The sequence below is a fragment of the Microtus pennsylvanicus genome, chromosome X (assembly GCF_037038515.1).
Source record: "Microtus pennsylvanicus isolate mMicPen1 chromosome X, mMicPen1.hap1, whole genome shotgun sequence".
Classification (NCBI taxonomy): Eukaryota; Metazoa; Chordata; class Mammalia; order Rodentia; family Cricetidae; genus Microtus; species Microtus pennsylvanicus.
Genome location: NC_134601.1, coordinates 132163052 through 132188931, shown reverse-complemented (window position 1 = coordinate 132188931; position 25880 = coordinate 132163052). Strand labels below are relative to the sequence as shown.

At 39.4% G+C, this 25880-nt stretch overlaps 1 protein-coding gene across 1 annotated transcript; it reads left to right on the top strand.

Annotated features, from left to right (window-relative positions):
• The first annotated feature begins 649 nt into the window (after positions 1–649).
• On the top strand, positions 650–24892 carry Ccnb3 (cyclin B3). Its single transcript, XM_075957014.1, has 9 exons — positions 650–1027; positions 1144–3717; positions 6102–6215; positions 12356–12448; positions 15011–15148; positions 18958–19113; positions 20468–20617; positions 24452–24582; positions 24817–24892. The coding sequence occupies exons 1-9, from the start codon at positions 650–652 to the stop codon at positions 24890–24892; spliced, it is 3810 nt and encodes a 1269-aa protein (XP_075813129.1).
• Positions 24893–25880: the final 988 nt, after the last annotated feature.

Here is a 25880-nt window from a genome sequence, read left to right as displayed (position 1 = left end):
TTTCATGTGAATTGAATTGTATGATATGTAATCTTTGGAGGCATTTATATCTGGTGTTCAGGATGGTGGTTTTACCTCCCTTTAGTTCTTATTTTTACTTGTATTCTTTGAATGACTTGATTATGGTGAGTTAATCACTGTCATTAATCATGAAGCCCTATTCAAAGCAGAGCTTTAGATCTGACATCCGTGACATGTTTCTGTTTTGATCTTACTATTCCCTTCTTTGAGAAAACATCTTCTGAATACTCCTTGGCACAGAGAATGTTGTTAGATATCATCAATGTTAATTACCAGCTTTCATCTCTCATTAGCCTTCAAACAAAAATAATTTCAACATGCATTTTGTCAATAGGCAAAGAGAAATAACTGTTTCTAGTGAGAGTGATCAATGCATGTGCAGGTAACTCATCCAATAAGTATTATAATAGAAACTTTGTACATGAATAATGATAGTAAATCATATGTGAGAAAGTATGACATGGATCTTATGGGAAAAGTAGAAAAGTGTAGGAGTGTAGGCATAGAAAATATATGGTGTGCTACTGACTTGATTTCGTATGGTGTGCATCTTTTTGTTACCCTCTGTGCTATCCTGGGGTTGAATGTCTTTGTCTTTCTTTAGTTAGTGGGGCAGCAGAATGGAACGATGTGTGAGGATTTAGGAATTGCATTCTTCTTACCCACACTTTGTTTCCTTTACAGTTCCAAGGTTGGACTTGTCACCTCACTGTCAAATGTGGAGAAACAGTTTATTCTGGATATACCCACCAAGTCTAAAACACTAACTACTAAGGAACCATCTGTCTTTCAAAAGACATTAGTTTTAAATAAGGAACCTGCTACGAAGGAGACAAGACTTTTGAAGAAGACATTACAGAGCCGTGAATGCCATCAGAAGACATTTCTAGTGGAGAAGCCACTAATCTTGCTGGAGGAGAGTGAAGACTACAATGAGTTTGATGCAGAGCCCATGACGACTTCTAAAAGGAAGAAGAAGCCAGAAGAAGCAGACATCACTGAGAAGGTAGTATCCTTAGGGAATCAGATATTTTTTTGTGATAAGTATTTTCAGAAATGTGGCTTCACCAGAAGGTATTGTTTAGGAAAGACTAAAATTCTCCTAATTATTTTCATCTATAGATGATTGATTTAAAGATGCCTTTCATCAGGAAGTTGACTGTCACCTTGAGTCCATTGCCTTTAAAGAATAAATATATTATACAAGAAGAGAAGTATACTGTTCAGGGGAAGAGTTTAGTCAGAAAGAAATCATTAGGATTAAAGGTGCCAGCTACTAGAGAGAAGTCAGTAATTGGAAAGCCATTTTTCAAGAAAAAGAATCCTACCACTGAAATGAAGTCTTTGTTACAGGAGCCATCTTTACTGCAAGAGAAATGGAACGTTCAAGGGGAGGCAAGCATCTTGAAGAAGCCACGGGTGTTACGAGAGAATACAAATTATAAAGATGACGCTTTAGCAGAGCCAGTTACTTCTAAGAGGAAACATAGTACCAAAGAAGCAACCCACACAAAAAAGCTATCCTCTTTTAAAAATAACCGTGACACTCAGGGGAAAGGCACCCATGAACATGAGCCATTGTCCTATAAGAACTCCAACACCAAGAAAGATTCCCATTTCCAGGGGCCGTCTGTATTGCCAGGCAAGTGCACTGCTCACGTGAAGGTATCGGCTGTGGAACAGTCCTTGGCTGTGCCAAAGCCTACCACTGAGGAAGAGGTGCAGCATATTCATGTAGCTCCAGCTTTGAAGAAGTGCCGGAGCATGGAAGAGGCTCCTTACTTGAAAAAACCTTCACCTTTAAAGAAGAAGCAGCGTCTCAGTAAAAGGGGATGTTTGTTCAATAGCCCTGTAGTACAAGAGCCAGTCACAAGTGAGCCACTGTCCTTTAAGACGTCTACCACTAAGAAAGAACCCCCTTTCCAGGGGCCATCTGCATTGCAAAAGAGGCACAGTAGTCCCGAGGTATTGTCCAAGTCGAAGAAGCTCTATGGTCCACAAAAGCGGCATATTAAGGAGAAGTCACATGTTCAGTTAGCTTCAGCTTTTAAGGAACCAGCCTCCACTCTGAAGCCTTTAACTTCAGAGATGCAGCAGACTTTTACTCAAGGGACAGTGTTCCATTTTCTAAACCCACGAGTACTATTGACAGACATTTCAAGAGCAGGGTCACTAAGAAAGGAGCCACCGCCCTTTAAGAAAGGAAATACAGCTTTACCGAAAAAAAAGTGTGCTACTCATATAATCCCCCTCTGGCCAGCACAGTCAGAGTGGCTGGAAAAAATTGATGAAACTAGGAACTTTCTCTCTAAAAAGCCTGGATCACTTAGGAATGAAACCATAACTAGGTTCCAACAGAATCCATCTTCATCGAATGAAAAATATTCCATTCCTCAGAAACTACCCCCTGCAATGCCATCTGTCTCAGAGGAGAAGACCACCAGTCAAGAAGGGGCATATAGTAATGAATCAGTGACTTTAAATGATGACAAGGAACTCTTCTCTCCAGAGCTATTTTCTCCTTATAGTTCTGCTGATGAAGATACATTGAAATTCCAGAAGTCTTTGGACTTTCAAGAAAAGACTGATAGAAAAAATGGCACACACACAAACCTGCCTGCCTCCCAGGACAGTGTTTCCGATGAAGAGTTGTTTTTAAGAAAGCTCTTTTGTAAGGACAGATACCCTTCCTCTGTGGAATCGAGCCAAGAGAAGGCTGCTGCTCTAGAGCAGGAGTTTGTCTTAAGAAAAGTGTTGGATGAGAACAGCAGTGGTGACAATAACGAGTCTCTTAGTCATCAGCCACCGTGCTTTCAAAACGACTCCAACACTAAGGAAGAGGCCTCGGAGGAACCTTTAAACATTCCAGAGAAGATGGCTGTCTGTATGGAGTCAACGATCACACAAGGTAATTCTATTAAAGAGGCTGCCGTCAAGATACACACCACTGACACAGAAACTCAGTCCAAAAAGTTCTTGACCTTGCAGGAGACAACCAGCATTGAGGAGGAAACTCTAAAAGAGCCCATAGATTCACAGGAGAAGCCCAGAGCTGAGTTGGTGACTGTTCTGAAGGAGCTACTGGTCGTTGTGAAGAATCCCAGTGTAGAGAAGATAACCTTGACCTCTCAGGAGAAACAACTCAGTAATGTAGAGGATCTCTTGAATGAAGTATTGGAATTGGTGGAGAAACCTACTGTGAAAGAATCTACTCTGGAGGAGCCCTTGATCTTGCAGGAGAACCCTAGCACTAAAACAGAGGCTAGCCTGAAGGAAGCATTGGCCTTGAAAGAGAATCCCAGCCCTGAGAAGGCAAGCTGCAAGGAGTCTTTGACCTTTGATCATAAGGCTGACATTGAGAAGGATGATGTAACCAGAAAGACACTAACTGTTGAGGAGTCCACAGTGACACTAGCATTGAATGAGGGACTCACTGCTGCAGACCAATTGTCCTTCTCAGGTCTACCACCTTTGGAAGACACTACTGTTATTGACGACGAGGAGTTTTCCAAATCATTCCTTATCTTTCCACCTGAGACTAACCCTAATGTGTCCAGCAATGCTTTAGCATCCAAACCAGACAATTCCAGTGCTGCCATGCCCTGTGTAGAAAACTTCAGTCCTCTCATGAGTTCTAGTCCATATGACTCTGACTCCGAAGACTCTCAGTCAACTCAGGGCATAAGACTTCCTGAGGTATTTATTTCTCTATTTCCTTAAATTAGATACGGTATTTTATCTAATTTAGGTAAGGTGCCTTATATAATTTGAGAAAAACTATCTTTTTGAAAGATAGTTTTTTATTTGGTTTTGGATATTGAAACTAGGGCAAAGCACATGCTCTGCCACAAGTTCACAACCCTAACCCCCAAAGGAATTATTTAAGAAATATTCTAATAAAGTGTATGTGTGTGTATGTGTCTGTCTGTCTGTCTATGCATGTGAGCTCACTTGCCTGTATAAGCCAGAAGCATTGAAAACCCCTCGAGTTGGAGTTATAGTCAGTTGTGAGCTGCCAAGAATGGGTGCTGGGAACTGAACTCGAGTTCTTTGCAAGAGCAGTGGGTGCTTTTAGCCACTGAGCCATCATTCAAATACCTCAAAAGTCTTCTTTTTATGTGCTGCTTAAGCAGCTAAGCAGTGTGTACTGTGTTGGGGAAGGAGCCTCCACTCAGTGAGAGATGATATTTCTTTGATTACCTTCTGATTTTATTTAATGAGAAGTAATACATAATCTCCTATTTCTCATCCTGAGGTTACTCACGAAATGGAAAAAATTACTAGGCGCTTTGAAATTCTCCTCTTATATCAAATTGATATTGTAGAATATCTTTAATTTCCAATTTTATAGTTATGAAGCTTATCAGTAAGAAAGTATTTATGCTTATTAAGACCAAGAATATTGAAATATATATCCCAAGGAGGGAAATATTTAAGTTATAAATTATAAGAAAGAAAGTTGATGGAGAAACATCCCCTATTCAGAAGCAAAGCAACTTAGATAAAGGTTTAGATGCAGGAAAAAGCTACTAAGATGAGGCAGAGCAGATCAAAGTATTGGAGCATAACATGAGATGTTAGAAAGCAGTTGACATAGCAGAAATAACAAAGTAAAACTGTCATAAGAGAGGCTTGCATTGGGGCTAGAGAGTTGGCTCAATAGTTAAGAATACTTGCTGCTTCTGTAGAGGACTCAGGTTTGGTTCCCAGCACCTACATGGCTTCTTCAACTGAATTAGATCTTCCAGGGAGATCTAATGCCTTCTGGCCTCCACAGACACTGCATGTACATGGTGCACATACACAGCATTCAGGCAAAACACCCAGATATAAAATAAATAAAAGAGAGACTCAAAGCCATATGTAAATAGAACAGGCATATATATCTAGGCAAATATTGATTGCTGGACAGTATGCAGATTGTAGGGCTAAGACATGATCTGTAATAGTCCAAAACACTTGAAACTTGGGGAACAATGGTAGAAGACAGTGAAGCAAAATGAGTAGGTATGAACTAAGCTTTATTTTAACTCTTTCCTAATGTCCTTTAGATAATTTATTCTTCTTTTTAAAAATTATTTATTATTATTATTTCTACCCTAACTGCTGTCTCCTCTCCCTTCTTTCCTCCCAGTTTCTGCCCCCACCCTCCCTATGCCCCCTCATCCACTCCTCCTCAGTTTCTATTCAGAAAATGTCAGGCCTCCCAAGAATATCAACCAGACATGTTATATCATGTTGCATGTCAACTAGGCACCTTGTCTCCTGTTGAGGCTGAACAAGGCAACACAGTAGAAAGGAAGGATCCCAAAAGCAGGCAAAAGAGTCAGAGACAGCCCCTGCTTCCACTGTTAGGAGTCCCACAAGAAGACTAAGGTACACAACTGTAACATGTGCAGAGGGCCTAGGTCAGGCCCACACAGGCTCCCTGGTTGTTGGTTCAGTCTCTGTGAGCCCAGGTTAGTTGATTCTGTGGGTTCTCTTGTGATGTCCTTGATCCCTCTGGCTCCCATAATCCTTCCTCCACTCTTCTGCAGGATTTCCCCTCAGCTCTGCCTAGTGTTTGGCTGTGAATCTCTGCATCTGTTTCTATTAGTTGCTGGGTGAAGCCTCTCTGATGACAACTGGGCTAGGCACCAATCTACGAGTATAGCAGAATATAGTTAGGCATCATTACATTGACATTTTTTCTAGTCATGTTTGATTCTAGAGGCCACCCAGCCTCTTGGTCCTGGCACTTAGGGCAGTATCAGGGGTGGGTTCCCTCTCATGGCATGGGTCTCAGGCTGAACCAGTCACTAGTTAGCCACTCCTACAATTTCTGTGCCATCTTTACTCCAGCACATCTTGTAGGCAGGGATGAAGGAGAGAATTTTTTAAGCTAAAATTGATATAGAGTAAAAATGCACAAATCATTAATACAAACAAATACATTAACATGCACAAAACATTTTCACTATCTACCCCTAGAAAGTTCCCTCTGACCCTTTTTAGTCTCCTGCCAAAATAATCATGGTTGAATGCCTGATAGATGGAACCATAGAACATGTGCTCAAAATGTTTGTCTTTTCTTCTAATAGATAATCACACTGGATGACAGTGACTCATTGGAAAGGATTGAAAGGGAAGACAGGAATCCCGCATGCAACTCTGTATATATCAAGGAAATCTTCTCTTACTTGAAGAAGAGAGAGGTGGGTCTGTAGGTTGCTGGAGGTGGACAGTGATTTCTATTTCTCATTTCCTCCAGCATATAAATTGAAGTGGGGTCTGATAATGATGTTGAAAATGACAATATCTGTGAATAACATCTATTGGTAGCTTATTGTAAGTTGATCATTACAGTAAAGAATTTGTAGACATTATCTAACTCTTCCAAAATTTCTTGATGGTACAGATTATTATCTCCTTTTAAAAATTTAAGAGAAACAACTCAGAGTCATCCATATTACATAGTAGAATTGAAATAGAAACAAATGTCTGATTACCATGAAGACCATGACCTTGCAACATCTAACTGCTGATCAGACAGTCTAAGATAGAAATCTTAGACTTAGCTTATCTCTGAGTAAGTTCTGTAAGAGATCGTTTTTCCTTGTTTTTCTGTGTTTCTGACATTATATGTAATAATCACATCCCTTGTTTCAACTTTTCAATTTGGTGCAGTATTCTTCGCCTTTGAAAATGAAAGCCTGCTTTAAATATTCATTAGTTCCAAATTTTCTTCTCTTTTTCAATGAAATAGGTAATGACAAGATTATCTACCAAATAGAAGTTTGAGCAGACTCTTTATATGATGGTGAATGAATATCTCAAACTCTCTCTAGAGAGAATTGATTATCTGAGTCCATGCCTTTTCTAATATGCAGATACCTCTTGACATATGAAGAAGATAACATCTAAGTAAACTCACTGTAAATTGAAATATACACTCCCAGCCACAATGTTCACTGTAAAATGTAGATTGATAAAGCTACCCCGTACTGAGAGAGAGATACAGAGGGGTGGAGGGAGAGAGAGAGAAGTTTGTATTACATATTTTTAGCCTTGAAAAAGATCAAAATTAAGAACCAGTAATTGTGTTTCTACTGAATGTGTGTTGCTTTACATCTAACATAAAGTTTAAAAATTAAGTTGAAATAATTCAGGACCATCTGTTCCTCAGAGAAACCAAGAGATAGCTCTGTTGTTGTTTTTTAAGTTGAGTCTTAGCTTAGCAGTATCAGATGAAATCTGAATTTTTTCCTGTTTCCTACTTGTTTTGAAAATAAATTTTTCATACATTATAGTCTTTTTAAAGTAATATAAGTTGTAATTTTTATTTCCTTAGGAATTAGAGTTGATTTTTTTCATCCAAAGCTGGTATAACATTTTGCAAAGCAGCAATTGCCCATTTCTCTAACACAACTACTCAACAGTTTGGTTAGATTCTGACACAGAGCCCCCAAATTTCATATCAGCTCCCTCAGATAAAGGGCTCATTTACACAGTAATGCACCAACTCCATAGTCAAACATAGACAAGGTGTGCAGGATGCCCATATTTCTACCCATTTGATAACAAATTTCACATTTCCCAGGATTTCTCATACTATTAATTGGATCTAGAATGTTCCACAAAGGTTCAGTTCCTAACTTGAAATGATACTGTGAGGTAGCATAACCTTTAGGAGATTCATTTTTAGATGAGATTCAGTGTCTAACACAAATGCCTCCTCTTATGGGAAACTTGCTCCATGATGCAAAAGAACACAGGTGTCACTTTGCTGTTGCTTTGTCAGTCTTTCCTGAGACCCTGTAGGTTCTATGACAGCAATAAAAAGTCTGTCTTATTTTTGTTCTCTGTGATAGGGCCCAGCATATTGTGTTGCTGAGCAAATGTTTGTTGAATGAGCCTCATTCTTATGAAGCTAAGTAAAAATGAAGACATTAGTAAGACCTGACTGGTGAAACTGAGGGGGAGGAAAGCTTCCAAAGGGAATAGGATGGATGGAAGTCAAGAAAAATCCTAAAGACTAAAGCATAAAGGAAAAGACTGGGCATGATACTAATGCTGTGTGGTATGATGATGTCACTGCTATGACACTGGCCACAGACAGTGGTTAAGATAGATACAGTATACTCTATGTAAGTCTCAGAATGATCTCTCTAGTTATAACACACTTTCCTGTCCTTTAATGGTCAGTTTCCACATTTCATTCTATGAGGGGCTGTTATCCAATTGGGAGATGTGCATTATTTATAATTATTTTTTATTTTTGTTTTGCTGGTGTAACTGTTTTGCATGCATGCAAAACATGTGTGTGCAGTGTCTGCCAAGCCAGAAGCAGGCGTTGGATCCCTTGGAGCTAGACTTATTTATTGGATTGTGAGCCACCATCACGCAGGTGCTGAGAATGGAACCTGAGTCTTCTGCAAGAGTAATAATTGTTCTTAACCACTGACAATAGCTCCAACCTCAAGATCTAAACTGCCTGTTGTTTGTTTCATTGGATATTGCTGTAGGCTGTTATCAGAACCTGTTATTGTACTATCTTTTCATTGTTCCTAATTGTAAAAAATCATACATACCATTAAAAAATCCATTGGTTACATTTTCTGCTCTTTATACAACTCATAAACTTTTTGTTAAAAAAAGAACACTTAGCAATGATGATTCATTTTAGAATTATGATGCAGTGAAAAAAAGTACAAATTTCTTGGTGTTTTCAAATTCTTAGTATGTTATTCTGAGATTGAGGGACTAAATAAATAAGTATTCTAAGATTAAAAAAAATAAGATGAGATTTGATTATCAAAAGAATGCTTGTAGAGGGCATTTTGGGACCATAGTTCCTTGGGTGTTTGTGCTTCCAGGCTGCTATATGTTCCTGGCATCATGGACTACTTTACCATGTCAATCATACTTCATACAGTATATTCTAGTCATGGTTTTCCCTTCATCATTTACTCCCAGGTCCTTCCTGCCTCCCTACCAACTCCATGCCTTCTTTCTCTTTCTCTGGAATTTTTTTTTTAATTTCATATATTTTATTAACTATTTGAGAATTTATTTTTTCTGTTTTAAAGGTTTTTATTATTTCAGAATTCCATGCATGCTATAATGCATTTTTTAAAACAATCTTTTCTCATTTTACATACCAATCTCAGTTGCCCCTCACCTCCTCCCATTCCCCCCACTTTCTCCCCACCACACATCCATCCACTCCTCAGAGAGGGTAAGGCTTCCCATGGGGAGTCAACAAAGTCTGGTACATCACTTTGAGGCAGAACCAAGACCCTCCTTCCTATATTTGGAGCCCAAAGAGAATGGGCTCCAAAAAGCCAGTTCAAGCACTAGGGATAAATGGTCCCACTGCCAGTGTGGCCCTACAGACTGCCTAAGCCACACAACTGTCACCCACATTCAGAGGGCCTAGTTGGGTCCTATGCAAGGTTCCCGGCTGTCAGTCCAGAGTCAGTCAGTGTGTTTTTGATCATATTTACACTCTTCCCAGCTCCTCCTAGATCCATCCCTACCTCCATAAGCACCAACTTTCTGTCTTCTTTTTCTGAGCCCATCAAGCCCCGTATGTGTTGCCCTAATATTATTTCTTGGCCACTCGTGGAGCGTAGTTGATATACCAAGAATCACATTCTTAAGAAAATTGACATTCCCTCTCCCAGAAGCTATAGGTTGTCAATAGTTCCTCAGCCGAGGTGGAATTTCATGCCCACTTTCTGCCTCCATGCTGGGATTTTATCTGGGTAGAGTTTGCGCAGGCCTTCTGCATGCCACCAAAACCACTAGCTATTAAGCCTGGAAAACACTGTTTCAATCATCCCTGACTCTTACAGTCTTTCTACCCTCTTTTCCATCCTTCCTTCCTTCCTTCCTTCCTTCCTTCCTTCCTTCCTTCCTTCCTTCCTTTCTTTCTTTCTTTCTCTCTTTCTTTCTTTCTTGAGACAGGGTTTCTCTGTAGTTTTTGGAGCCTGTCCTAGAACTAGCTCTTGTAGACCAGGCAGTCCTCGAACACATAGAGATCTTCCTGCCTCTGCCTCCTAAGTGCAAGAATTAAAGGCGTGCGCCACCACCACCTGGCTTCTACCCCCTTTTCACCAAGTATCATCTCTGAGCCATTTGGGACTGAGTATTCCACGGTGTCTTATTTTGGGCACATTGACCAGTTGTGGGTTTCAGTTAATTGCTTCCTACTAAAGGAAGAAACTTCTCTGATGAAGGTTGAGAGATGTATGTAATCTATGGATGTAGTAGTAAGTCCCTTCCCTGGTTTTTGGCCCCAAATAATGGTGCCAAGTATGGCTTCTGACTTGTGGAGCAGGCCTTAAAACCAATCAGAGCATGTTTGGTTACTTCCATAATATCCAGTCCACTATTGGGCCAGGTGAAATATCTTGCTGTTATTATTATGGCTTGCAAGGTTCTCAGTTGGGTAAGACTGATGAATAATTTTCTTCCCTGGTAATAGGCACACCACTTTCCAGAACTAGGAAAGCTGGCCAGTAGGGATGAAGCTTTAAGGTCACAATTTTTTTCATCTTCTATTATTATAGCATGACGTTTTTGTTTGTTTGTTTGTTTTTGTGATGTGACCTAGGTATCTGGAATTAAATGTTGGTGGTTTTTCTTGGTATAGATACGGGCTCTTATCTTTGTTGTGTGAGTATTTATTGCTACTACAATTTATCAGGTTATGGTTCAGCTGAGTGGTGTTTGGAACTCAGTATTGGGGCAACTCTGTTGATGTTTAAATGAGATGTCATAAGCAGTCCCATTTAAAGTAGAATAGGTACAACTTCTGAGCCCAGGAGAAGACCATCTGTAGCTAGAAGATTCTTATCGCTGATCTTTAGAAGTCTATGAGAGCTCACTCATCCAGTTCTACATGTTGTCCTTGGGTAGCAGAAACTGGAATCTCAATGGGAGTGGAAGGTGCTCCTTGAAGGTAGGGCGCAGAATGTTATGCCATTTTGGGTGGAGGTGGGTAGGATGTAGGCTGAACTGAAGTTCTATACCTGGGGCTGTACTCACAGGAGCCATGAGATCTCTAGGTAGCACAGTAGGTAGGGTGACTCATAGACTAGCTCTGTGTTTCATGCCTGAGTTTGAGCTCATAGGGTACCACCTAGTCCACAGAATTGCCAGTGGGGTAGCTGAAGGGTCAGGCAGGTAGGTAGACTGGTTCTGGTGGATCTCATTGGAAATTTTGACATAAATGTAGACACCAAGCTTAGTTTTCTAAATTAAAATATGAAGCTTTACAAGACATTTGAGTGAGTCCTACATATGTATATCAAAGTTGAAAAGCATTGGTCTGCACGACATGGTATTGTGTTTTAGACTGAATTGCAAAGAAGTATTGCAACTCTTTTAGTATTCCTTGGCAACCAAGGGTGGGTTCCCCTTTATCTCTTCTGAAACTTAATATCTTTTTATTTTATTTTATTTTTTCTTTATTTTACATTCCAACCACAGTTATCCCTCCTACTTCTCCTCCCACCCATCCCCATCCTCTCCTCCCAACAGGTAAGGGCTCCCATGGGTGGTGAACCTTGGACTATCTGAGGGGCTCCTGGCAGTAGAACCAGGAACTATTCCTAGTGCATGAACTAGCCTGTTGGAGCCCATTCCCTATGGTGGAATGCCATGCTCAGCCTTAATGCGCGCGGGGGTTGGGGGGTGGTCCTGACTTGACTTAATGTGCTAGACACTTAAATGATGGAGGAAGGTCATTGGTTAAATAAAAAGAAACTGCTTGGTCCTCATTGGTTAGAAGATAGGTGGGAGGAGTAAACAGAACAGAACGCTGGGAGGAAGAGGAAGTGAGCTCAGACTCCACAGCTCTCCTCTCCGGAGCAGATGCCTCAGAGAGACGCCATGCCCCAGCTCCGACCCAGGATGGACTTATGCTAGAATCTTCCCGGTAAGACCGGTGCTCACAGATTATTAGAGATGGGTTGATCAGTATATCAGAATTAGCCAGTAAGGGCTAAAGCTAAAGGGCCAAGCAGTGTTTAAAAGAATACCGTTTCCATGTAATTATTTCAGGTAAAGCTAGCCGTGCGGAGCTGGGTGGGAACGCAGCCCACCGCAGCTCCTAGCCATGGGGGCGGCCGGGTGCTGGGGACGCAGCCCCGCCGCTCCTATTACAACACTTAAATATCTTATATGTCCATTTCCCAAAGATAGTTTGAACTTGTTCAGAAAAGAACACTCTAATGTGCTCACATCTGATACCAGTTGAAAGTAGTGCATTAGAATCATGAAAAGGAGTTAATTGTTAAAATTTTGAAATATAAGAATAGTTTATTAACATTTTTTTCAACAATGCCAGGACAAGTTCATAGTTGGGAAATACATGGAGCGGCAGTTGGAGCTCACCAGTACGATGAGAGCCATTGTTGTGGACTGGCTGGTGGAAGTACAGGTACGCCTGGTAGCTGCTGCCTTAAGAAGCTGTTGTTCTCTTTTTTCAGTTCAAATCAAACATGCTAAAAACTTACTGGATCTGTAGAGCTGAAGAAACCATAGTGACTGAGTTCTAGAAATTTATTATGTAGATGCAAAATAAGACACAGACAAGTAAATACAATATAAAATCTGATGGCTGCTACTAGTATTTGGCTTATATGTTCATAATTTGGTAGATCAGCTTCTGATTGACTGTAAATTCAGCATCTTTGATTGACTGATACTCAGTCATTTGGTTACAAGGTGGGGTTGCAACATTTACAGGTTGTAGTTCACTATACAGAGAGTCTGCTTTAGCTAAACTTGTTCAAATACAGAGGATGGATTAAGGCCAATTACTTTGTTTCAGTATTCTCTAGGGGTAACAAGTATATGTTATTTGAAGTGTATCTTTCTAGACCATTTTCTGTATATTTTGTGGTTAAGGTTCTGCTGTCTCTTGTTTATGACAATAATACACATTCAACCTTAAACCTTAAATTCTTCTGCCTCAGCTTTCTGAGTATTGAGATCACAGGCCTGTGCTACTATATATACACCTGTGTTTCTTAAAAACAAGCAGATCCCACGATGAATGTTGTGGTACAAGCCTGTAGTCCCTATATTTGGGAGGTGGAGGCAGCAGATCAAGAGAGTAATGTCATCTTCAGCTTCACAGCAAGTTTGAAGTCAGTGTGGGCTATACGAAACCCCACCTCAAAACAGTTACACACACACACACACACACACACACACACACACACACACACATACACACACACACAATCCAAGTAATGTTTTCATATATATATATATAGTGCTCTTTTTAAAGGCTCTATGATTCTCTCATCAGTATAAAATCTTGATTTAGCTAACTAGCCTTTTAACATAACTGGTCTAATAACTTCCCCTAAGATAGGATTAAATAGTTAATATGTTTCAATTCACTTCTTTCTGCTTCTAATTTTAAAAATCTAAATGTTTAGGTCTATATTAGTCTTATCTAGTGTGTTGTATTACTTTTGAATTAAAAAGTCTCTGTGTAGCTCTGATTTCTATAATTATCTTGTAATATTGCAAGACCTTTAAATCTAAATTTTTACTCGTTGGCTCCAAGAATTTTTATCTTTTTTCTACCTTTTTTCTTCTGCTTTCTTGTTTAAAAACCTTGCATAAATGGCTGACTTTGAAGAGGCTGAAGAAAGCAATCAGCTCTGCTACCTATTAAACTCTCTCAGAAGCAGATTATCTGCAAATGGCTTAGCACTAGGTTTCATGGTGGAGCCAGCAGGAATGGAGCAGGAAAGAACTTGCTTTTACCTTCTGTTGCACCCCATTTCCTGGTATAGAAGGCTAGTAAATCCAAATGTGAGCATCCCAGTGGAACCCCAGCCTGCACACAAAAGGCTGAGCACGATAGTATGTCTGTAATCCCAGTACCGAAAGGGTGAGGAATGACAGATCTCTGTAGCTCACTGGTTACCTGGCCTAGCAGAATCAGCGAGCTGCAAATCCCATTGAGAGATAGTTTGAAAGACTAAGGTAGATGGCACCTGAGGACAATACCTGAGGTTGACCTCTGACCTCTACATGTGCACACATTGCACTACCTACATGTGCACTCATGCATATATGTGAAAACACACAGGACTATCATTCATATATTACCCATGTATTTATTTGTTGCCATTTAATACCAGCATGCAGGAACAGGTGTGTACGCAGGGAAGCATTGGCTGTGCCTTTTTCTCACAGAGACATTATCCTTAGATACTGCTTCCCATTTCTGTCATCATTTATTTATTTATGACTATCTGGTTTCAATTTGCTACTTAAGATTGTAGCCATTACTTTTCACCTAGATGAGCTCTTCCCATACCTATCTTAAGACATTCATTTAGATACTGTGAATAGCAAAATAAAATACCCATGTCAGAATGCCTAGAATATGTGAAAATGTTAAAGTTGCTAATCAGCTGAATTTAAGATAGGCCAATGATCTCAGATTATTAGAGTGAACCAAATGTATTTTCAGGCGTCCTTAAATGTGGAACAGGGAGATTGGGTGATATAATATGAGAAAGATTTGTCTGGTTATTCATAGGTTTGGGAGATAAAGGGGGCAACAGACCAAAAATTATGAGTTGCCTCTACAAACTAAAAAATAAAGACAATATATTCTTTACTAGAACTTCTAGAAAGTAAGATAGACCTGTTACAAACTTGACTTTTAGCGCTGTATCTGTATTAGAGATCAAGGAGGAAGAGGGTATATGGAGTCAAGACACTCACAACCACTGTCTAGCTTGTAAGGTTTATTATCTGTTTGAAGGATAATTACAGATAATTGCAAGGTCCTTAAAGAGGTTAGACAGCAGTATATTTCAGTACCTTTCTGAAGTAGTTTTCACATTCTTAGCAGAGTACAAACTGGCTAGGGTTATCCTTGATGCTCCAGACAGTCAAGGTTTCTAGCTCTATCTGGAGATGGCTCTTTGTTTGGAAAATATGCAAATTCCTATCTTATTTGTTCCTTCAGTCATCCTTTCAGATGAGTAATGAGACCCTGCATTTGGCAGTGAAGCTAATGGATTGCTACCTAATGAAGGCACAATGCAAGAAGGATAACCTACAGTTCCTTGGTTCCACTGTCTACATGATTGCAGCCAAATTTGAGGTGACTCTGAATCCTAAGGTCTGAGGGGAACTTGTCAAATATCTATCCTAAACAGAGAATGAGTATATATATGTAAACTTGTGCATATGAATCTCTATAAATTTATTTATATGTGTATATAAATATATGTATGTATGTGTGCAGATACTTTTCTCACCAAATGTTTGTCTATTTCCTCAACTCTGGAAAGTTCTTGGTTGTCTCTGGTGGTATATTTGCCCTGGGAGCAGCAAGGTTCACTTGTTTAGGCTTTAAAGATACCTTATGGGCACAGGTGCCTAATTTGATAGATAGTTCTGTTACAAACTTCCCGCTCAATTATGATTTTCTACCCTCTTCCCAAGCTTTTCTTGTTCCACCAGCTATATCCTTGTCTAAGGAAATCTATATGCATCTCTAATAAAACAAAGTAGAGTTTTATTAGACTAGTCTAGGAGGTAATAAATGTAAAATGGTTTGATATGGATTATAGTGAGTCTAAAATGGTTTAGGTGAAATAGTTATTTTTGAAGTAACAGTATAAAGACAACTGGCCTTTTCTTCATGACCATAATACATCTAGTTAACCTCACTAATTCTTTCATTTAGGAAGTAGCAATTTATGTTAAAAGGTTCAAAAACTTTGGAACTATTTTTTCTTTCGATGTGTCATTTGCCCCCCCTTTCATTTTTGTGCATCTGCTCCCTCTCCTCCATTTTCCTAGCTACCTACTTCCTTTTCTACCTTCTCTGTCCCTCCCTCCCTATCTTATTTCTTTCCTGCTGTAAGCACCCCTTAGTAATTATCATTAGAGATACTGTCCTGTACCTTTTTTTCAAAGCCTGGGCCTAGGTAGAGTAAGTCTGAGGGGAAAGGCAAAGGGGAGCGGCTTACTTTACCAAGCTTTGGAAGCCTAAGTACCCCTCTTCTTGTTGTCAGAACAGAAGGCATCGACTAAGGCCAATGGAAGAAGGGTGTCTTTCTCTTACAGCATTTAGAAATATTGGAAGATTTTAAAAAAGGATTTATTTCTATTTCCTAATAATCTGTATATGTCTGTATGGGAGGCTGCACATGTGAGGTAGGAATCCATGGAATCAATGGTGTCGTATGTCTTGGGAACTGAGTTTACAGGCAGATGTGAGCTGGTTGATGTGAATACTAAGAACCAAACATCGGTCTTCTGGAATAGCAGTAGGCACTCTTAACTACTGGGCCATTTTTTTCTACCCCCTGAAAGTGTTTTCAATTATAAAAATTGAATTCAAATGTAACATTATTTATCCACTCCCTTTTCTTCCTTAATCCCTCCAAACCCCTTTACTTCATTTCAAATTCATGTCCTCTTTTCCTTTGATTATTATTCTTGATATGCATATATGCATAAATATAAAAATACAGCCTGCTAATTCCATTTAATATTGCTTGTATATACGTGATTTCAGAGCTGACCACTTGGTATTGGATAACCTAATTAGGGGGCTCATTTCTGAGAAAGACGAATTCTCCCTCTCTCAGCAGTTAGTAATTGCCTGTAGTTCTTTGTGTAGGAGTGGGGCTTGTGAGATTCCCCTTCCACATTCGCATGTCTGTTGGCATTGCCATCATTCAGGTTTTGTTGAGGCAGCCACACTGTTGAGATTTCATGGACACAGGTTTCCTGTCATTTCTAGGAGACACATCTCACAGCAGCTTTCCTGGTCCTCTGTCTCTTACAGTCTTTCCTTCCCTCCTCCCACAATATTCCCCAAACCTTATGCGCAGGATATACAGCTTTGTGCTATACATATCAGCTGGGGGTAGGCACCCTGTGATCATTTGATTTCTGCATCTTGACCATTTATGGTTTTCTCTAATGCTGTCCACGTGCTGCAAAGGGAAGCTTCTTAGATGAAAGGTGATAATTACACTGATCTGTGGGCATAAGGATAAGTTTTAGCGTGCAGTTAGGAATTATGCCAGTCTAGTAAAGCAGCATAGGTTCTTAGGTTCTTCTCTAAGATCAGTAACCTCACTAGCTCTGGGAAGTTGGCTGGCTTTCCAGTAGCAGACATTATGTTCTTCCTGTTGAAGGGCCTTAAGTCTAATTAGACAGCTGTTGCTTATCATGAAGATAGGACTGTCACTATTATACTTTTAGGGATCTCGTGCCATGCTGGTTGTTGTTTTGGTTTACAGAAATCCTAGCTGGGTAGACTGTTGGGTGCTTCCCTCCTTTGGCAGTTTTCATGACACTTTTTAGTACCAGGAAAGCTAGACATGGGGAAGAAAGCTTTCAGTTCAGGCCCAGCTTGAATCTTTCCTTCAAGTCTTTGTCCAAGGTATGTGGTGTCTTCAGCAACAGGGATGTTGTTTCGGTCTCTGGGAGGTGGTCAAGCTTAACAGAAGTAGCTTGTGTTGACTTGGGAGTTTCCTGGATTACCCTGACCAACAGCTTCATGAAAGGTGGTTCTGGGAGATTTGCTAGATAGTCTGTGGCTGTCAGGGGAGCATTACAAAACAACTAACAATAAATACTAGTGAGGATGTGGGAAAGTGGAACCCTAGTTCACTGTTAATGAGAAGGCAAACTAGTACAACCATTCTAGAATTAAGCTGGGACAATCCTCAAATCGCTAAAAATAAATGAACCATACGACCCACCTATAATGCTCCTTGGCATATATCCAAAGAAATTTACATTCCTACTTCACAAATAATGTGTTCTGCAACATATATTGTGTCTCTATTCACAATAGTTAAGAAATGGAAGCAACCTAAATGTCTTTCAATAGATGAATAGGTACTGAAAATATAGCATGTATAAACAATGGAATACTATTCAGCTGTAAAGAAAAAATGAAATCGTGAAATTTGAAGGTAAATAGATGGGACTAGAAAATAGTAAACTGAGTGAGGTAACCCACACCAAGAAAGATAAATGCCACATATTCTCTGATTTGTGAGTTTCAGCTCCAAATCTTCAACTGTGAGTATATCCTGGAGTAACTGCAAAAATCAGGAATGTAAAAATTGACCATGGGAGGAGGGAACTAGAGTGGGGAATATCATGATACAGGTGACCTAAAGGAGTTTTTAAGGGAGATGTGGGAATGAGATTGTTGTGGAAGAAAGGGACAAGTGACATGGGAATATGCGAACCTGATGAAGTCATAAGTGGAGGAGGAATAGAGGGAATGGGAGAAAAACAGGAGGGAAGGACAGTAAGGAGGTAAAGAGGATAGTATGTCTGGAGTGGACAGTGAGCTCTAGGTTAAGTAAAAGCTTTGAAGGGTCTTTCTATATACTCATGATTTCCCAAACCATTGTTCAACCTTCAGAGAACAGAGGACGGGAGGTATTCCTCCAGAGATGGCGTGAAATATTCCAAGCACAGCATTTCGAACTCTCAGCTCTTCTCCATCCTACTATGAATAATTTCTCTAGCTCTAGCTCATTTTTCTTTGACTTCCTTCTGTTTCTTTCCCATAGCAAGGTTTAGATATCTCTATTCTCATTCCCGATTCCCACCCATCCTGATCTCAGAAGTTGTGTCATGTTAGGCTGCTTTTTGCATTGTAAGAGATCAAAATATTTAGACCCTTCATCTGCCTGATGTTGATACAGTTTAGGGACAAGCAACTATTCTTTTTCTATTTTGTTTTTTCTTTTTGTTGAGGAATTCAAATAAACTAACACTGACTCTTAGATCTGCCCTGAAAGTCTCTGTCTGGAAATGTGGCTGACTCCTACTTCTCCTTCCTTCACTTTCCTCCCCACCATCCTTTTATCATAAGCAGAGATGAAACAGATGTCTACATGGATGATAGTGTCTCCTTTTTATTCGCAGGAATCCTATCCACCTCCTCTGCAAGAGTTCCTTTTTATTTGTGAAGATCCTTATGAACCGCGTGATATGACTTCCTTGGAAATGAAGATCCTAAAAACTCTCGACTTTGACATCAATATTCCCACTGCATATCATTTTCTGCGTAGATATACTACGGTAACAGGACTGGGGTGGGGGAACAAAGCTTAGTTATTTTAACTTCTGGATTAATCCTTTATCCAGAGTGGCTGACAGACTTCTTGGTGAAAGGTTGTTTATTAGATACTGAGGTGGGACAAGTTATAAATTTCTGTGGATTACCTTTAAGATTTTGGGATAAGAGCAATGTAGGGATGAGGTAAAAATATTCTTTGATCAGGAGAAGATGCATATGCTTTGGGGAAATGTCAAATATTCTTTTTCTTAGTTATGATTATGCTGGAAATCACCTTTTAATCATTCATTGTTCCCTACAATTGTTTTGTATATGTTTTATGTGTGTTTTAAGTTAAATTGTTGAACATAAGAAAGAAGGGAATGGCCGGGCGGTGGTGGCGCACGCCTTTAATTCCAGCACTCAGGAGGCAGAGGCAGGCGGATCTCTGTGAGTTCGAGGCCAGCCTGGTCTACAAGAGCTAGTTCCAGGACAGGAACCAAAAAGCTACAGAGAAACCTTGTCTCGGAAAAAAAAAGAAAGAAGGGAATGTTTTGGAACATGAAGCATCTCCTAGAGTAGGACTATGACTATGTGCAGCTCACAGTTGGGAGACTTTGACCCTTCCGAGGATGATTACTCCAGTGAAGAGTCAAAGGGTACACGCATGGTGAGTTAGAATGACTTTAGGTCTTTGGTGACCTAAAGATAGCCATTCTCCATGCCAGTATCATAATCTTCTCTCAGAGTGCCTGCACTTTTGTAGGCAGTAGAAGTGTTAGAGCTCTGAGGGGAAAGGCTTCCTCAGTGAGAGCTCTGCTCTAGTGGGGGAAGGTTTTCCTCAAAGTGTTACAGTTTTGAAGGAAAAGGTATCCTGGCAGTCTGGAGCCAAGGAATACTGCAAAGTCACACCATACAACAAACCTCACACAAGAGATTTATTGGGAGGGAAAAACCCAAGAGGGTGGCCGCCTCTACTCAGGTGAGAAGCAACAGCAAATGGAGCAGAAGGTAGGGTTTATATAACGTTTCTTGGTCAGGAGAAGTTTTCCAGGGTGGGTATTGGTGGGTTTTCAAGTACAGAGCTTGGGTTTTTTACTCCATAGTGCGGGGGCTGAGACTGGCTATTAGGCCAATTAAGAGTGTTCTGTGGGTTAGGACCTGGCAGTTGGAGGTCCTCAAGGGAGGGACCTGGCTACTTGCATGCCTCAAGGGACTTACAGGCAGGAGTCTGTAAAAGGGGTCATGAAAGCAGAAGAAGTACTTTGTTTAAGCAGAGAACCATGTGGATTAGGGATGAGATAGCTTGAAAGGGATTCTTCTGCCTGATACTGTTTTTCTGAATTGATTGTTAACCCATCTTCTTATTTCCTTTAGTGTGCCCATGCTAGCATGAAGACACTAACTTTGTCCCGCTTCATCTGTGAGATAACCCTACCGGAATACGAATTTATCAAAGAGAAGCCATCAAAGCTAGCTGCAGCCTGCCTTGCCTTGGCCCTCTATATGCGGAATCTTGACAATTGTGTAAATGGATGGGGATGGGGTTGCTCAGTTGCTAAGAGCATGATGTTCTAAGTTCAAATCCCCAGTACTCATGTAAAAAGCTACTCATAGACATTTTTGATTGTACCGCTAGTCTGTGGACTGGCTGGGAGAGGTCAGAGCTGTCAATACAAGAGAATCATTGGGAACTTGCTGGCTGCCAACCTGACTCTAGGTTCAGTGAGAAACTCTGTCTCAAAGACTGAGATAGACAGTGGTAGCACAAGACAAGCAGACATTTTCCTCTGGCCTGTGCATGTACATGTACAGGTACATACACACATACACACATGCGCATGTTCATGTACAGGTACATACACACATACACACATGCGCATGTACATGCACAGGTACATACACACATACACACGTGTGCATGAATGTGCACACACCCCAGAACTACTTGGGGTAGATATTCATGATGGGTGGAGATGGAAATTAGGACTGTTGGAAGTTCTTGTAGCAAAATTGCTATGTTCCTGTAGCTATGGCTTCTTGATGACTTGCACAATATATGGACAAGATTTTCTACAGTGATTGATTAGTTTTTCTTAGACACAATACTGTAACACTTTTTGTTTCTAAAGAAAGCCTCCCAGAAAAGCCAAACTTGCAAAACAGACCAATATGAAGTCACTTTGGTTATCATAAGTGCTATTGTGGGATCACTTCCTATCCTTTACCCCATTCCATTCCTGTCCCTTGCAGTCTCCTTAGCAGAAGTGACCTCTTAAAGGATCTTGTTGGATAGGGTTTGAGAAACCTGACTCAGAGACTACAGAGTAGTGAAAGGATATGTTTGTGTGTGTAACAGGGCATGCCTGTAGTGCTATCATCTGAAGTAGAAGTTTCCTATAATTAAAATTCATATTTGATACTTTTCTCAATTTTATAAGATATTGTAGAGAAAAGCAACTGTAGAGAACATTTAATTCTTACTGATGTGTAACATATAATCAAATTAGAGACAATGTGGTAACAATGCCCTTGTTAAACAGCCATTTCTAAGGCCTCTTTATCTAGAAATTCTGAGCCAATCTTGATGAGCAAACCTAAATATTGAGGAAGTACCACACAGACACTTAGGTGAACCTGTGCTATTTGTGTTTATTTTTTTCTAGCAGTTTTAGTATTTCAGGTTTATGTTGATCTTTTGCCTTCTGTCTTGGATAAGATGGAATCTCAAAGTTTTATGTGCATTTTCCTAATGACTAGGGTTGCTGAACATTTTTGGAAGCATTTCTTACCCATGTTTTCTTCTTTTGAAAACTCTTCTGTTCAGGTCCTAAGTGCAATTTGTGAATGAGTCATTTGTTTTTGACTATTTGTTTTTTGACTTCTTTATATATTCTGGATATTAATCTTCTGTTAGATGTATAGCCGGCAAAGATTCTCTCCCATTCTGTAGACTTCCTCTCCTTTCAGGTGATTATTTCTTTAGCTGTGCAGAAGCTTTTTAGCTTTCTGAAGCACCACTTGTCAATTGTTGGCCTTAATTCTTGGGCAAATGCAGTCCTATTTAGGAAATCCTTTCCTACACACCTATAACATGTAAGGTACTACGTATGTTTTCTTCTAGAAGTTTCAGTGTTCTAGGTTCCATGTTTAGATCTTTGATCCATTTGGAGTTAGATTTTGGTCAAGGTGGTGGGTGGTGCCTTTACCTAGGGTTCCTAGATTCTACTTGGCCACTGGTAGTCTTCCAAAGTAGTAGCCTGGGATATGGAACCCAGGATTGGGAGTGCAGTGTAGGGTTCTTGGACCACTTAAAGAGGTTTAGCAGGTGGTGTGCAGTGTCTTACCTGGGGTCCCGAGGACCACTGTGACCTCCAGTAAGCTGCTGGAGCTGTGGAAATTTTATGTTTTATTCCATTGTGATCAGATAGGCTACAAGGAGTGATTCCAGTCTTTTTGAAGTTTTAAAGATTTGTATTGTGTTTCAGGATGTGGCCTATTTCAGAGAAGCTTCCGTGTGCTGCTAAGTAGAATGGATATTCTTTTGTGTTTGGGTAGAGTATTCTGTAAATAACTGTATTTGATGTGTGATGTCGCTTATTTCCAATTATTTTCTATTTAATTTTTGTCCAGATGATTAGTCTATTAGAGAAAGTGTAATATTGAAGACACATATAATTATTAGGATGAAGTTAATCTGTGTCTTTACATCCAATAGTATTTTTTAATGAAGTTGTACACCCCAGAGTTTGGTGCATATATTTTTAGGAAAGTAATGCCTTTGTAGTTAACTATTCCCTTAATTAGAATGAATTGTCCCTCTTTATCTCTTCTGATTACTTTTAGTGTGGAGACTGTTTTCTCAGCTATTAGGATAGCGATGTCTACTTGCTTTATGGTCCAACTTGATTAGAGTACTTTTGTCGATCTTTACTTTAAGGTGGTGACTGCCTTTCGATATAAAATGTGTTTCTTGAAAACAACAGATGGGTGGAGTTTCTTTTTCTGTTCAGCAAGCCAGTTTCTGTTAATTGGAAAATTGAAGCCATTAATACTTAAAGTTATTTTTGAAATGTGTATGAGTTAATTGTGATTATTGTGTCGTTGATTTTGGCATTGTTGTTTGTATTCTAAGTGCTACTTTGTATCTATCTTATTATTTATTCCTTTCTATTTGTTTCCTTGGTTTCTTGGCTATGCTCATTATTCTCTTCACCCCAAAGCATTGCTTCCTAGGTTTTCTTGAGATTTTGTTTGTTGAAAAAAATTTAAAACACTTATATCTTGGAAAATCTATCAATCTCCTTAAACTATAGCAGATGTTTTTGCTGGGTGTATTAATCAAGGTTGGTCATGGTCTTTCAGGAATTGCAATGTATTACTCCAGGCTCTTCTTGTTTTCAAATTTTCACTGAGAAGTCAGCTATTACTCTCATGGGTTTTCCTTTATATATGACTTTAGTTTTTGTTTTCCTTGCAGCTTTTAATATTCATTCTTTGTACTTTATCCTTAGTATTTTAGCTATGATAACTGTAAGGACTTTCTTTTCTGATGTTGTCTATTTGTTGTTATGTGTGTTTCTTATATCTATATGAGAATGTATTTCCTTATTTGGGGAGTGTTTTCTTCTGTGATCTTGCTGAAGAGCTGACCTATGCCATTGACTTGGGATTCTTCTCCTTTATTATGCCTGTAATTCAAAGGTCTTATTTTTCATGTTGTTTCACATTTTCTGTCTCTTCCTTTCCTGTGTTCAAAGTATTTTTTCATATTCCTTGTTTATTTGGTCTGTATGTTCTACTTTATCTTAAAGTCTGATATTTTATTTTCTGCTTTATTCATTGTATTTCTAAGGCTTTCCCTTTGAATTTTCTAGTGGATTTATTGAGTTTTTTCAATTCCATCTTCATTTCAGCTTGGGTCTTCTTCAGTATTTCTATGTCTTTGTTGAAGTCTACTTTCAAATCTTGGATTGTCTTTGTCATTTCTCTAAGATGTGGGCAAAGTAGTAACTGAAAAGATGTGAAGGTACTAAAGGAAAGAATACTGTGTATTTGGGGTAAAATTCTAAAACTAGTCCTATTCCTCAGGTCTTTAGTGGATTTTAGCATACATGAACACCTATAGCTAGGGCTAACATATAAATGATAATACTTGGACATAATCATCTTAGAAGTTTGTGTTTGAAACTTGAAACTTAATCTTTTAGGTGCTACCCTATAAATTACTAGTATCTGTACTGCATTAGTCTTTGAAATGTTTTGAGTATCTCCCCTGGGATGCTTGGACTTGAGTAGCATAGTTGGAGGCAAGGATATATTTTCAATAATATAAGTTGCTGGTGATTCTTCTTTTTTCAGATTCCTTTACTGGAACAGTACACTCACTACAAGATTAGGGAGCTTTACACCTTGGTCCTGAAGCTAAACAGTTTGGTGGCTTTCCAACCCAATTGTTGCCTCAAGAATGTGTATGCGAAGTATTCTGAAGAGTAAGTACCAAACTCCACTTAGAGTTTATGCTCATTCATGAAAATCTTTCAAACAGTGGGCCTAGAAAAATCTCACTTAAAAAAAAAGAGGATTCAGAAACTTTACACCTTCCTTTCTCTACTCTATAGTTAAAGCCAGATAGGAAACCAAGGGCTCTGATGTGCCATTTCCTCTGTGCAACCTCTTTTGCTTTGGCTTATTTTCCTCTAAGCAGACCACGTTTCCTTTTGCAGGAACTTCTTTGAAGTTGCCAAAATACCTCCTTTGGACATGAACTATCTAGAGGAGATTTTACAGTGTGCATTATAGAACTGAAGCCCTCAGGGAGCAGCTGCTGGGACAGGCACACGCATAGGCTGCATTTGTTTCTCTTATGTTTGAAATTTCATTAATGTTTTCTCTCTTTGTATTTTCATGAACTAATAGTGTTGTGAATATTTACATGTTTTATATTGCTTTTTATGAAAGAAAAGAAACTGTTATATTTGTTTTTAAAAAAAATTAATAAAAATGCAACGGTTTCTAGAATGGCTCATGTCCCCTTTCATTGCTGAGGTACCCCACATGTGTCAAGAAGGCTGTTCTCCCAGTGAAGCCTATTTCAGGATCTAACTTATCCAGTTTCCTTGTCTTTTTAGAGGTTTTCTCCTTAGAAGAAGAGGAATTCATCTGGTGTAAGCTGATAAATGAGTCTATGGCAGGATGCTCCTGGAAGAGTGGTACCTAGTTCAAGAAGGGCCCCCGGTTCTCCCCCAGGCAGGCCTCAGCAGTGCAGAGCCAGAGCAGCTAATAAGGAAGATAGAACAAACTCTTAGTAGTTCCAATCTCAGATTCTTTATTTACTTTTTCTTCAATGGTGAAAGATGGAGAAATAAGCCCACCCGCAAGGCAGCTCTTGACAGTCTAAATTTGAAAATGAAAACAACTTGTAAGGCTCATTGAAATCTTTTCTGAACCTTATTGTCTACCAAAAGAAGACATTTCTAGTTATAAAATCAAGATTTTCCATGAATGCAAACACCAACAAGTTCTTCAATCTTTTTTTTTTTTTGCATAAAACCGCAAGAAGTTCTTTTTTTCTCTTGCCTTATCTCTGAGGTAATGTGTACTGAAATGGTTACTTCATTTGCTAGGAAAGGAATTAAAAACTCCCTATGCCAAGAGCCTTTTTCTCAGTCTCTAGGACTTTCCCAAGTCTATCAAGAAGTATCTGCCACAGCAGACGACTACTCGGACTCTCATCTTTTTTTCTTTCCATTTTTGGTGGTACTAGGCATTGAATCTAAGATTTCATATA

Excerpts from the sequence above, each read along its gene's own strand:
- Ccnb3 (XM_075957014.1), top strand. The coding sequence starts at position 650 with ATGTGTGAGGATTTAGGAATTGCATTCTTCTTACCCACACTTTGTTTC. Across the intron at positions 6,216-12,355 it reads CTTACTTGAAGAAGAGAGAG|GACAAGTTCATAGTTGGGAA; the intron begins GTGGGTCTGTAG and ends CAACAATGCCAG. Across the intron at positions 20,618-24,451 it reads TGCGGAATCTTGACAATTGT|ATTCCTTTACTGGAACAGTA; the intron begins GTAAATGGATGG and ends TTCTTTTTTCAG.